At 39.2% G+C, this 13,717-nt stretch overlaps 1 protein-coding gene across 2 annotated transcripts; it reads left to right on the plus strand.

The window, feature by feature from the left end:
- Positions 1–402: 402 nt before the first annotated feature.
- Positions 403–13,622, plus strand: LOC117288375 (gamma-aminobutyric acid receptor subunit beta-like). 2 transcript variants are annotated; one of them, XM_033769211.1, is made up of 10 exons: positions 403–893; positions 2,922–3,050; positions 3,723–3,920; positions 4,406–4,505; positions 5,529–5,686; positions 8,205–8,360; positions 10,441–10,614; positions 11,658–11,705; positions 12,111–12,230; positions 13,137–13,622. In XM_033769211.1, the coding sequence occupies exons 1-10, from the start codon at positions 717–719 to the stop codon at positions 13,188–13,190; spliced, it is 1,314 nt and encodes a 437-aa protein (XP_033625102.1). In that variant the 5' UTR covers positions 403–716; the 3' UTR covers positions 13,191–13,622. The 2 variants fall into 2 exon arrangements, with proteins under 2 accessions (XP_033625102.1, XP_033625103.1); XM_033769212.1 differs by having other exon boundaries at positions 13,141–13,622.
- Positions 13,623–13,717: the final 95 nt, after the last annotated feature.

The following is a 13,717-nucleotide window of genomic DNA, read 5'->3' on the forward strand; positions in this document are numbered from 1 at the left end:
CCAATAAAAGATTCCTTCCATCGACTTAAAAGAGTCCTTCCATCGACTTACATATGACATCCAACAAAGCGTCTTTTGATTAATCTTTGGATTAATAAAAGCAAAGTTTTTGTTAAATCTGCCAAAAAAACAAAAAAAAAATCATACGGGAAACATTTAATTTGAAGACCAAGTTTTCTTGACTACTTTAACTTGCCTCCAATAATGAAAATCCTAATGCTTCGGAAGGTGAAACGGTTGTCAAGAAACGAAGCATCCTGTCTGAGATCTAGATGTGAACGTAGAGGATCTACTCAATTAACTTTACTGACGTTACTCCAATAAGCTCCATCCTACGACTTGGGTTTATAAACTCAAGTTGAAGGCGAACACTAAATCTGTACGTATTGGTGGTGACACAACCAGTCGCACGCAAAGTGGATAGATAGAAAGGCTGCGACTTCTTAGTGTGTTTAGAACAACTGTGTTGAAACTTCGTAGGCTGACGTTTTAAGAACTCTCGGCTGAAACTTGACCCAAGTTTACCGATATTGTCACCACTAATCTACTTTACAAGCTACAGTGGAAACATCTTGTGAATGTAAAACCAACAACCTAAAAGTGATATCATTTTTGGATGAAACTTGTTTCAATGATATCATGACATTTTAGATCTTCACTTTAAGATTTGAATATTAAACTGCGGCAAGGAAGAGCTTAGCTACTATTACATCATAATGGATCAGAATCTGCCACCTTTAACCGCGCCAGACAAGCCAGAGGAGCGTGTTGGATGCTGTAATAAGGTTGTTGAGGGTCTCGATAGACTGCAGGATACTTTGGAACAAGTGGGGAAACACTGCAAAGGCAAAGACGCTGAGGTGTGGCACAAGCCTAGGGAAGATGGAAGAAAGGTGAGTCTGAAGATTCTCTCTCTGGAGTTATTTTGCATTACATGTGTTGTAAGATAAGACTTCAGGCTGTGAACTGTGGTAACTATGTAAATAAGGTTTTCAGTGACACCATGGACAAAATCTCTTTTGTGAGTAGTGGTGGCTCTGAGAAGAGCCGGTTTTCTGCTTGACTTTTCGATCTGTGTGCCAAAGCTCCCTGATCGAAACATCGAGCAGACAACCAGACCTTCTCAAAGCTACCACTACTCACAACAGAGATTTTTACATGGTGTTCGCAAACTTTACTTACTTTCATGTATTGTGTTCACACAATGAAGTGAAGACAACATAATCCAAAGCGTTTTTTTTTAACTTCAGAAAATCTCAAGCAAGTAAGTCTCTGTTTGTGTTCTTTACACTTCCATTTAGTCTTTCCTATGTGACATTTGAATTTTGGACAGTGGTACATTCCATGTTAAGTACCATCCCAGGATTCATTTGGAACTTTTTAGTTTGTCTGTTTTATATAATCTAACAAGTTATGTTGGCTTTGGTGTAAGAGAGAGGGAGACAATATGCAAGTAATCAGTTACAGGCAATTTCCAAGAAGAGAATCCATTCAAATTTCAATGTTCACATTTAATTCTTAGGGATCGAGAGACATTGTTTGAAAAGTTACTTGTGTGCTACCTAAGTGATCCTTTAGCATGCACTGCAGTTGGTTGCTTCCAAATTGCCTGTAAAATTTGCCTGGTGCGGTTGTGTCAGCCCAACTTATGGGAATTATTCTTTGCGAATTGTGTGACGCCAAAATTTGTATCGCATTTGCAGGAAGTTTGAACCGGGCTTTAGTCTCCGGTGTAAGAGAGAGGGAGCATCACAACAAGCTTCGAGAAGGCCTATGGTTACATTCTATTACCTTTTGCTAAATCATTGTGGTTATTAGGTACAATTAATTTGAGAGTACCCCCTGTATGCTGTATGACACATAGATCAGACAGGATACTTCAAATTGCCCCTTGATACCCCATGCAGCTACACTAATACAGGAAATCTGGCTCCTGCCCCACCTACCAACTTAATACACTAAAGCCATTACAGCTCTTGGCCTCTGCTACCTCCGCCTAGCCCCCCCCCCTCCTTTCAGCCTACATTCTACATGGTGTACTGTAAAAACCCTGCCCTGTGTATCATGATTGTATACATGATGAAGCCACTAGTGTAGTGGTGAAACGTCTCCGTTTTTTCATCCACATATTCAAATTGGTGATATGCTTCCTTCGTCTGATTTCTGATTGTTTTGCGCTCAGAAAAATCAGCAATTTCTTTTTGTTTATATCTTGAAAATATATAACAGCCAATAATACCTTTTGCAGTACATAGGTTCAGGTTAGCCCTTGTACTCGATAAAATTTCCTACTGAGGGTCATTTCTGAGGGTCAGATATTATACATGGTATCATGAGTTGACAACTTCTTTTCATTAGTATACATTTTTCTTGGGGAACATTGGCTTGTTGTAAGCTGTGAGACGGAAACCAGTGTCACATACATCACATGTAATTTGTCTTACCATCAAATAATTTTGTTTCATTTGTTTTCATTTGTTTCAAATATTGCAATTCGTGCATCAGGGTTTACTTACCAACTAGGCCTAATTTCATAAAGATGTTCTGCCTAACAAATCCACGCAAGAAATGAGTGAAATACCAGTCACAGCAATATAAATTGAAGGGTATGGTATTTTGGCTGGTATTCTATTTCTTCAAAGTCAGATTTGTCTGTGCATAGCTATCATTTTGTGCTTATTGGCTGCCCGGAGCCCAATTTGTCAAGCTGTTTATTAAGCAGCAAAAATACTTCCTAGCAAATTCTATGCTAAGCATAAAATGGATCGGGCACCAGTCACAACAGTTGTAAACTTTACTTTTGGCTGGTAACCAGTTTCTGCTAAGTAATATTTTGTCTGTGCTTAGCAAGTTTTTGCGCTTGCAGGCTTTATTAAATTTGGCCCTGATAATAATGTTGTGCTTGACTCGGAACCCTACAGATCTATGCCCGTGTTCGCTGCAATGTGATTTGTGTTGGTGAGATTGACACGGTGAAGCAGGAGTTCAACGCTGAGATCTATCTGGCTGTGACCTGGAAAGAGCCAACCGTTAAGGGTCTCAAAAGAGAGGTAGGGTAGATGTTGATGATCACTTCCATTTGAATCACATGGACAGCATAATATATGTCACTGTGGTCCGGTGGTTAGATTGCAGGACTTGCAATTGCAAGGTTGTAGGTTCAAATCCTACCAAGCTAATCCCTGATTTTACAATGACTAAAATAAGTATTGTCGTCTAGTTACTGAATCACGTACTTCTTGATTTGTGCAATTCATAATCATATACAGTGTTCATGTTATGTGTTATAAACCATTATGTGAATTAACAAACCTGTGTAAATTTTGGTTTAATCTGCTATAGGTGAGTCAGGAAAAAATAGAATGGAAACACATTGTCCTTAACTTGGGTTGTAACAACTGACATCGACTGTCGCCTTTTTGTAGGTTCTAATCAGATATATTTTTGAGAAAATAGAATTATCTGTTGCAAGCTGCTTACAAACCACAAAGACCTAATGGTATTCATACAAACTATAGTTAATGACCTGATGTTTTCGACCCTGAGTCTTTCTCGAAGGCTAAATGACACACAACACACTGTTTTCTCGAAATTTGACTTCATTTCAGAGTGAAATCTTTCACAGAAAAAAGGGTTATACAATAAACTTCATAATCAGAATGTTTTTTATCAGTTAACTTTTGCTAGGTTTTTTTACCCCATGGTTTGACTTTACTTCCCAGGATGTTGATTGGGCTGAGCAATGGAGCCCCTGTGTGTACTTCTTCAATGCTACCACTATCGAGAAGATGGATTGTAAGCATAATATCATCTACCCAGAGAACGAGCCAGATGGTGTACCAGACGCTCAGGTGTCTTACAGAATGAAGGCTACCTTCAAGGCTAGCATGAGACTTCATGATTTCCCTTTTGATCATCAGGTAAAGTCATCAACAACCCTTGTCTGGATTCCCTTTCTCAAACCTTAGCTTTGGCTCCGTCTCCGGCTTTGGCTCCGTCTCCGGCTTGGGCTCCGGGTGTTGCGTACGCAGTTTGAAACAGTGCAAGTGTGAACCCGCCTTCAGGCCTATACATTTTTGGAGCAGCGTGTATTTTTCATGCGGTGGTTCGAACACCAGCGCCGAGCGGGCGCACGACGGAGCCTGAAGCCGCAGCCGAGGTTCAAGAAAGGCACCATGTTCTCATTATGCCATGAATGGGTTAGGACTTGATTTCACAATCCGGAGATAAGTAACCAGCAAAGATTATAGAATACCGAAGGAGCACTAACACCTTTTTTGATTTTAGCATTAAAACAACTGAACGGTCCCAATTTGCCTTCAAGCTCTGTGAAGTATGTTCACATTCATTCCTATTTATTAATTTTTTATTTAATTTTCAAAAATAATGTTTCTTCTCCCCTTAGGAACTAAAAATCAAGTTGATGTCCGACTGGCCTATAACAGATGTTGAGTTTGTCAAAGATATGAACATCAAAGACTGTATTAGACTGGACACATTTACAGGTAATCAACATTTATTTAGTGGTTTATTGTGGAATTTAAGATCTCATAGTTTGAGTAGAATATAGACTTCTATAATGATGACACAATTCATGTTAAAATCCTATGTGACACATCATGAGCATTGGTTCGGGTTCTGGTATTGACTCTTGTGTCTTAAAGGAACACGTTGCCTTGGATCGGTCGAGTTGGTCTTTGAAAAGCATTTGTAACTGATTTTAAAAGTAGAATACAATGATCCACACAAATTTGCCTCGAAATTGTGTGGTTTTCTTTTTACTTTGCATACTAACACGGTCGGCCATTTACATGTATGATGGCCAACCGCGTGTTAGTCGACGAGGTAAAACGAAAAACCACGCAATTTCGAGTGATACTTGTGTGGATCGTTATGTTCTACTTTTAAAATAGCTTTCTAATCATATGCATTTAATAACAAATGGTTACATACGCTTTTCAAAGACCAAGATCCAAGGCAACGTTTTCCTTTAAACAAACACTTTTAAGTTGATTATTGCTTCGTCCTCCGGAGGGGACATTAAGTACTTGAAGCGTTGGGCCAGTAAAATCATGACTGGACAAGCCGTTTGGTTTTGAGTTTTTCAATTGACTAACAACCCTAATACCTCACTGTGATGTATTTTTGTGGAAATTGTTGGTAATGAATCTGAAATACCATTCAATTCTGTTGAGTGTTGAAGCATCATGCCAATTGAGAAACATCTTATGTACTCCTAGAACTATTACTGAGTTTCGTTCCTCTACATGTCTACGTTCATGGAGACGATAGCGCAACAATCCTCTTAGTTCTAGGAGCAGGTCTTTTCTTAGTGCTTGCTCCACTCATTTTGAATCATAATCATGGTCTTGGTCCAGTAAAACTGTTGAGCTACACCCTGCAATCTTGTGGATATCCCCCACCCCCCCCCCCCAAAAAAAAAAAAAAAAAATAATAATAATAATAATAAATAATAATTCAATCCCTTGCTTTATGTGGTGTTTTTTTTTTTGTGTTTTATTTTTTAGCTGATGAGGAGTGGCAGTTGAGTAAACATGTGATTGCCCAGCCAGTGGTTGAAGACAAGGCTAAGACAGGATCTCATAGACAGTATCCCATCTATCATCTCTCTATGCATGTCAGACGAAAGAGTGGATTCTACCTCTGGAATGTGGGACTTATTCTGGTCAGTTTTTCAGACTCTGTTTATTTTTAATCTCATTTTTTAGTTCTTTCTACTTTTATCTGATGATTTGGGGTTTTTTTTTGCCCTAAAAAAAAATCAGCAAATTTATGTTATTAAAGCCTTTAACAAAAATTAAAAGTTCACAGATTTACAAATAACTTACAGGGTTTACAGAAGGTAATGGTGAAAGACTTCCCTTGAAATAACAGATTTTTTAAAGACATGTCATGACACGGTGAAACGTGCGGAAACAAGGGTGGGTTTTTTCGTTATTTTCTCCCGACTCCGAGATGACTGATTGAGCCTAAATTCTCACAGGTTTGTTATTTTATATATAAGTTGTGATACACGAAGTGTCAGCCTTCGGACAATACTGTTCACCGATGTTGTGTGATTGCTTTAAGTCAACTGAAAAGTCTTTAATGTAGGTTAGCCCTTGTACTCAATAATGTCTCCTACTTTTTTCCAAGTGCCAAGTATCATGCCTGGTATTTTACTCAGGGTATGCCAAAAAAAGTTATCACTTCGAAGTTCGGCTATGGAAAGATATATCACTTTTTATCCCCAGAAATTTGAATCTCAGAAAAGTTAATTTTGACATGTTTATCATACTTCATGAAGGGAATGGAAGCAATGGCCTCTGTTGACCTTTTTCATTGCCTTGGTGCACCTTCTATGTTTCAATCAAATTTTACAATACCCATAGAGGTGCCCTTAAAGCCATTGGACCCTTTCAGTTCAGAAAAAAAAATAAAAGTTCACAGATTTACAAATAATTTACAGGGTTTACAGAAGGCAATGGTGAAAGACTTCTCTTGAAATATCATTCCATGGAATGCTTTACTTTTTGAGAAAACAGCAAAACAATATAAATTCTCGTTAACGAGAATTACGGATTTATTTTAAACACATGTCATGACACGGCGAAACGCGCGGAAACAAGAGTGGGTTTTTCCGTTTTTTTTGTCCCGACTCCTATGACCGATTGAGCCTAAATTTTCACAGGTTTGTTATTTGATATAGAAATTGTGGTACACAAAGTGTGGGCCTTGGACAATACTGTTTACCGAAAGGGTCCAATGGCTTTAACCAAGGAGAACCCGCCTCGATGCCCTTGCTTTTTCAAAAATCAAGCATCAGGCCTGATGGTTGAAATGTCTGTACGCCTTTCAACTATCAAACCATAATAAAGAGCTTGTTTTAATTCGGACTCTAACTGCGAGTACATTTTTATTTTAATTTTCCAAACAAAACAAGTTGATGATACCCTTCTGTGGTTTCCCTTGTACATAAATATACCCAATCATATATCATTCTTTTTCATAACAAATTTAGAACATCTTATCGGGTCATCATATCAGATTCTTTTTATAGTCTCCTTCAGCACCAGATTTGTAACCAAGCAACACCGCGATAACTTTGCACAAAACAGACAGAAAGCCTCCTTGAGGCTTTCCCTTGGGAATCTTCATCTGTTACTTTATTTCTGAAACTAAATTGAAGATAAGTTCTATATTTATCATGACAGTTGCCAAGTAGCCAATTAACTGGTTAGCCTTTTGAAAGGTTATTTCCTATTGTGTCGACGCTCCCAGCACCAGAGTGTCTGGTGATGACGTCTTCGGTGTATTTCTCATTTGCAGTGCCATGACCCTTTGCCCTTGTGAGTCATTTGTTACGTGACATAGTATGGAACATGATTATGCTCTCACCAGCCTTGCTCACAAGGCAGTCGCATTATTCACTCCGAAAAGACGCCGCTGTAAACCCACCTGTACACACTGTGCGTGGTGCGTGTCATCACACCGCACGACCCACCCGTATACACACTGTCACATCGTACGACTACTGTGCACACAAGTCATCCGCACTCGTACCACTAACCGCATGTGGAGGCCGTTGGGCCGTCATGTCCACCTGCCTGTAATGCAATTGATATGCATTTTTACTAATAAAGGGGAGGGGGATCAGACCATTTTGCTAGTCCAGGCACAATTTGGGTGCATAAAAGTGATCTAGTTAGGAGACCTCTTCTCTTCCTCTTTTCTTTACCAAGTTGCCTTGTCTCCGCTCCTTTTAGTGATTTGATAACCTGTACAATTAAGTCTCACACGTATTTAAACATTGGGACCTGTTAAACTGTAGTCAGTCCAGCTTCTATCATCAGCAATTTATTTTAATAACCTTTGGGCCCGTTTAACATTAGATAGTCCTAACTTAGGACTAGCCCTAGGAGTAATTAAAAACTTGAAGCTAGTCCTAAGTTGGAGATAAACTCTTTGTTTATTTTTGTCTCATCGCACAGTCTGTTTCTTGTTTTGTTTTATGTTACCCCATTTTCTTGTCTCTATGTTTGTAGTTTGTCTGTCTAGGTTATCTCATACAAACTTTGGCTCATACTCTCTTTTATTTTCATCGTAGTATGAAATAAATGTTGACTTAAACTGAAAAATGAAAAACCCCAAACCAAAACATGTACTGTGGTTTACGTTAAAACCTTTTTGTATTTGACTTTCAGTTGATGATTCTGTTGCTGTGTTTCACATCGTTTGCAGTCAGTGCCGATGAGCCAGCGGATAGACTCAGTGTTACTGTTACTCTTCTACTCACAGCCGTAGCCTTCAAATATGTGGTGTCACAAAGTCTGCCGACAATCTCTTATCTTACTCTACTGGTATGTATAGTGACTGAATTTGGGTCAAAAAAACTTTCAGTGTATTAAAGGAACACGTTGCCTTGGATCGGATGAGTTGGTCTATAAAAAGCGTTTGAAACCGTTTGTTATGAAATATATGGTTAGAAAGATGTTGTAAAAGTAGAATATAATGATCCACACAAGTATCACTCAAAATTGCACGGTTTTCCTTTTATGTCGCGAACTAACATGGTTGGCCATTCAAAAATATGGCCGACCGTGTAAGTCGACGAGGTAAAAAGAAAACCACGCATTTAATAACAAACGGTTACAGAACGCTTTTCAAAGACCAACTCGACCTATCCAAGGCAAGGTGTTCCTTTGAGCAAGATATCATGCAGGACCTTGACTGAATCTACACTGAAACCTCTGGGGGATGAACCTCTTTAAATAGGTCAATATATCTCACACTCTCTGGTCTCCTGACAATGACTAGAGCAAGGTTGTCGAACTGTTGAGACCAATTAAGAACTCACTCAGCGGCAGTGAAGTTGATATTGAAAAGTCCCCTCGAACCACTCATCAAAACTGTAATCCAGGTGGATTTTCTACCTTCCACCCAGCTAAGTAATTAATAAGCAGGACATTTCTTTCACAACTGAGAAGTCTCCTGAATTCTGAAAAATCTACTCCGCAGTAGTAGAGAAATCTCCTGAATTCTGAAAAAATCTACTCCTCGGTAGTAGAGAAATCTCCTGAATTCTGAAAAAATCTACTTCGCAGTAGTAGAGAAATCTCCTGAATTCTGAAAAAATCTACTCCGCGGTAGTAGAGAAATCTCCTGAATTCGGAAATAATCTACTCCGCGGTAGTAGAGAAATCTCCTGAATTCTGAAAAAATCTACTCCGCAGTAGTAGAGAAATCTCCTGAATTCTGAAAAAATCTACTCCGCAGTAGTAGAGAAATCTCCTGAATTCTGAAAAAATCTACTCCGCAGTAGTAGAGAAATCTCCTGAATTCTGAAAAAATCTACTCCGCGGTAATAGAGAAATCTCCTGAATTCTGAAAAAATTTACTCCGCAGTAGTAGAGAAATCTCCTGAATTCTGAAAAAATCTACTCCGCAGTAGTAGAGAAATCTCCTGAATTCTGAAAAAATCTACTCCGCAGTAGTAGAGAAATCTCCTGAATTCTGAAAAAATCTACTCCGCAGTAGTAGAGAAATCTCCTGAATTCTGAAAAAATCTACTCTGCGGTAATAGAGAAATCTCCTGAATTCTGAAAAAATTTACTCCGCAGTAGTAGAGAAATCTCCTGAATTCTGAAAAAATCTACTCCGCAGTAGTAGAGAAATCTCCTGAATTCTGAAAAAATCTACTCCGCAGTAGTAGAGAAATCTCCTGAATTCTGAAAAAATCTACTCCGCAGTAGTAGAGAAATCTCCTGAATTCTGAAAAAATCTACTCCGCGGTAGTAGAGAAATCTCCTGAATTCTGAAAAAATCTACTCCGCAGTAGTAGAGAGATCTACTGAACTCTGAAAAAAACTTCTCCGCAGTAGTAGAATATTTAGCAAGACATGTTCTCAAATAAACATCTACCCAGCTAGTAGCTATACACTTGGTGTTGAAGGAACATGTTGCCTTGAATCGGACGAGTTGGTCTATAAAAAGCGCCTGTAACCGTTTTTTATAAAATGCATATGGTTTAAAAGTAGAATACAATGATCCACACAAATTTGCTTCGAAATTGCGTTTCAAACGCTTTTTAAAGACCAACTCGACCGATCCAAGGCAACGTGTTCCTTTAACACACACCAATACACATTAAGCAAGACACTTAACCATGCTTTGTCCATTGGAAGGGGCGTTATGAAAATTCAGTTCTTTCTCATTCAAGATTTTTGGCCAGAGCTCAAGAAAGATAATAATAATATAATAAATAACATTTTGTATAGTGCTTTCCACTGGCGTTTCAAAGCGCTTTGTCTGAAAAGTGTTTTTAACTGAGTCTTGAATGAGCTGATCGAGGATGATTCATGGATGTGAAGAGGGAGCTTGTTCCAGCAGTGATACCAGGGGTTATGAATGAGCCTATAATCTCACTTCTCTTTGAAACAGGACAAGTACGTATTATGTGGACTGATTCTACAGTGTCTGATTGTCAGCCAGAATGCTATGATATCATTGGCCGAGTCCGCTGATCGTCCACTCTTTGACCTGTTGTCCATCTGTGTGCTGGCCGGACTCGTCCTACTGGTCCAAGTTATCTTTGTTTTCGCCAGTATGATCAAGGTAAAATAGTGACTGTATGTTTACTGTTAGGACAACAGACCAACCCATTGATATGCAGGATTTTGATAGTGATTTTTGTCTGAAAGCTGAGTGATTGTGAAGTTCATACATGTACTATAAACATTTTTTCTGTGAAATATTTTCCTCTGAAATAAAGTCATATTACAACCAAATTTAAGGACAATGTGTTTACATACTGAACCAGTTTTCACTATTTTCTCTTGAATCACATAGCGGATTAAGCCCAATTTTTTTTCACAGGTTTGTTGGTCACACAAACATGTACACTGTCTGCAACTATTTTGTTCGCTCTACCAATCATGTTTATACATTTTGTGTATTATTTTCTAAATACTTCCATAATCTGTAAATATTTAATAATAATAATAATATCGAAGTCTTGTTTAGCGTATGTACTCAAGGCGCTAAGTATATACAAACTTTCAGAAAGAAATGATTGCAGTGATGAATTCTGAGACCCAATTATGCAGCACCGTGTAATGGTTTACAAGGTGCTACGGCGCATACAGCAGCCACAGCCAGGAACATCGGGGCAAACCCCTTCTCTTTTCGATATTAAGTGCACTGGCATGGGTTCTTTTACATGCGTTACACAACACAACACATGGGACCAACGGCTTGTCCCATCTGAAGGACGAAGCAGTGGGTAAGTGTCTTGCGACACTTCCATAAATATCCCACCTGCAGTTAGTCTTAAACTTGAGATAGAGCATACTGATTGAAACTTTAAGTTGTCAACCAAATCAGAATATATTTACACGTGGTACTACTGCAAACCTCAACTGATTGAAGTTGTTTGTTCTCCTGAAGACGAGCAGAGTATACTGTTCGAAACGTCGAGACCAAACCGGCTCTTTTTAGAGCCACCACTCCTTCAAAAGAGCCTTTACCCATGGTTGTACCCGCAAGTTTACTATTCATATTTATAGTTACTCTTGTTTGTTCCTCCAACTACTTCCACGTGTTTATATTACCAACTACCTCTTACACGGTCTTCTACTTGAAATTCTATTTATTTCCAGTCAAGAAGAATAACCAACTTGCTCCAGAAATATACTAAGCAGTATACAGTAAGTATTTGTACTCCATAAAAGGAAAGTTTATCCATCCTGATTTGTCAACATTTCATTTCACAGTAATGTGGTTAGGTTAAAATGTACAAGTTTTTGTGCCCCAAAGGAGCAAAGGAGCTGCCATACTGGAAAACAATTTATTTACTATCCCTGAGAATTCAGGCCATAGTGAGACCTATGACTTTAGTGGTTGCAAATGATACAATACTTATGGGCTGGCCAAGTGGGCCAGAGCAAATATATCTCAACCCTTTACTCTGTTTTTTATGGATTTAGTTGGTCCTTCTAAGGACTTAAAAGTGCTACCACAACATTCCTCGTTTTGTCTATCAGACTAACACCAGTTTAGTATTGGAGGAGTATTTCTCACGACTAATATTTCCACCCTTGCTCTTAATCTAGGATCTGTGCGACCAAATCAACCAGAGTTGGCAGGCTCGGCAACTCCAAATGAAGGAGCGAGAGAAGGAGAAGAAGACAGAGGAGTTCGGAGAAGAATCCTTGGTCAAGGCAACAGAGCAGGTACAACGTATCTTCCCTGATGCTAAGACTAGGATTTCCAAGAAGAAAAGCCGCAGTCTCAAGAAGAATGGTGGATGTTTGGACTATGGGGAGGGAGAAAATGGGGTGGAGCTTCTTGCAGTAAAGGTGGGGCCCTAGTCCGTCCATCCACCATCTGACAGTAGACACTAAAGGCGAGCTCATATTTGGCCACAAATGCGAGGTGCATGAGTTTGAAAGTAGGATTATTTCGAGACTTTTCAGGATTCTAGATAGTCTAGGTTCCTAGGAATTTGCTGAATTCTACAGACAGGGGGTGTACAGAATTTGTTATTGAGATCTGGCTCTGTAGTGGTTAATGAGTGATAGGAGTTTGTCTTGGAATAGCACCCTCTGTTGGTGGTAGTTTATGGGTGGGTGTGTGCATGCAGTAGATCGTGGAATATAAACACGAGGAAGGCATTGAACCAAGACTAGATTGTAGGTGGCAGGAGACTTTTTATGGTGAATCCATGATGAAAATACATACGGCATGAAAGAGAATTAGTTGCTCTTTCAAGCGGATAGTCTGTTGGGATGTTTATTTGCAAGGCAGTAAATGATGAAGGTTTGATTGTAACGCTGCAATAAATGATACATTGGCTTAAGCCGGTGTCCCATGGAAATCGGCTTGCCGGAGATTCTGTCCCCCTATAATGGGAAATGAACATGGGCTGGAGGAGGGCGTTTCAAAAGAGGGCGCTATCGGAAGAAGTTTGTACACAGTTCACAGTATGGAGGGACACAATCTCCTGCCACACCGGAACGGTGTTTATGACCAGCAAGAGACTTTCACTTACAGATTGCTGTGAATTATAAATTTCTATTATAAATACTCTACACAATTGATGGTTTTTGTGATATTGATTGATCATCCTTTCATTCCAGACAGATATGACCCTGTTTATAGACGACTTCCCAGGGCAGTCAAGCAGCCTGTAATGCACCGGAGGGAAAAGAACGCTGGTGCCTGTGACCTGACGAGTCGATACCACAGGAACAATGACTGCTGAAATCCTGTAGTTGGCAATATAGTTTATATAATGGTAACAGTCATTCTTTATGGTCTATTACTTGATAAATAAATAGAGCAAACAACATAAAAAAATTGGTTAATGGCCCTCGCAATTTGACCAGAGTAGATTATTTCTAAAAGGCCAACACAACAAACACAATTTTGTATACGTCTGCAACCGTGGACCTCCTATTGTCCCTCTTTTGTTTATACTAACCAACGTAACAGCTCTCATTGGTTTTGTACACATTTTCCAACTGGGGACCTTCCCCCAAACCGGGACACTGTTGTCCTCTTTTGTTATAGGTCCAGGTCCAGGAGTATATACAAACTCTCAGAAAGATAGGTAATTTACGTCCAATCCGAAGGACGAAGCAATGGTTAAGTGTCTTGCTTAAGGACACAAGTGTCACGGCTGGAGATTCGAACCCACACTCTGCTGATCAGAAACACC

The sequence above is a fragment of the Asterias rubens genome, chromosome 3, assembly GCF_902459465.1.
Source record: "Asterias rubens chromosome 3, eAstRub1.3, whole genome shotgun sequence".
Classification (NCBI taxonomy): domain Eukaryota; kingdom Metazoa; phylum Echinodermata; class Asteroidea; order Forcipulatida; family Asteriidae; genus Asterias; species Asterias rubens.

Bases quoted from the DNA above. Each gene is read 5' to 3' on its own strand.
- LOC117288375 (XM_033769211.1), top strand. From the start codon at position 717: ATGGATCAGAATCTGCCACCTTTAACCGCGCCAGACAAGCCAGAGGAG. The intron at 3,051-3,722 runs GTAGGGTAGATG...TTTACTTCCCAG, and splicing joins TTAAGGGTCTCAAAAGAGAG to GATGTTGATTGGGCTGAGCA. The intron at 11,706-12,110 runs GTAAGTATTTGT...CTCTTAATCTAG, and splicing joins AATATACTAAGCAGTATACA to GATCTGTGCGACCAAATCAA.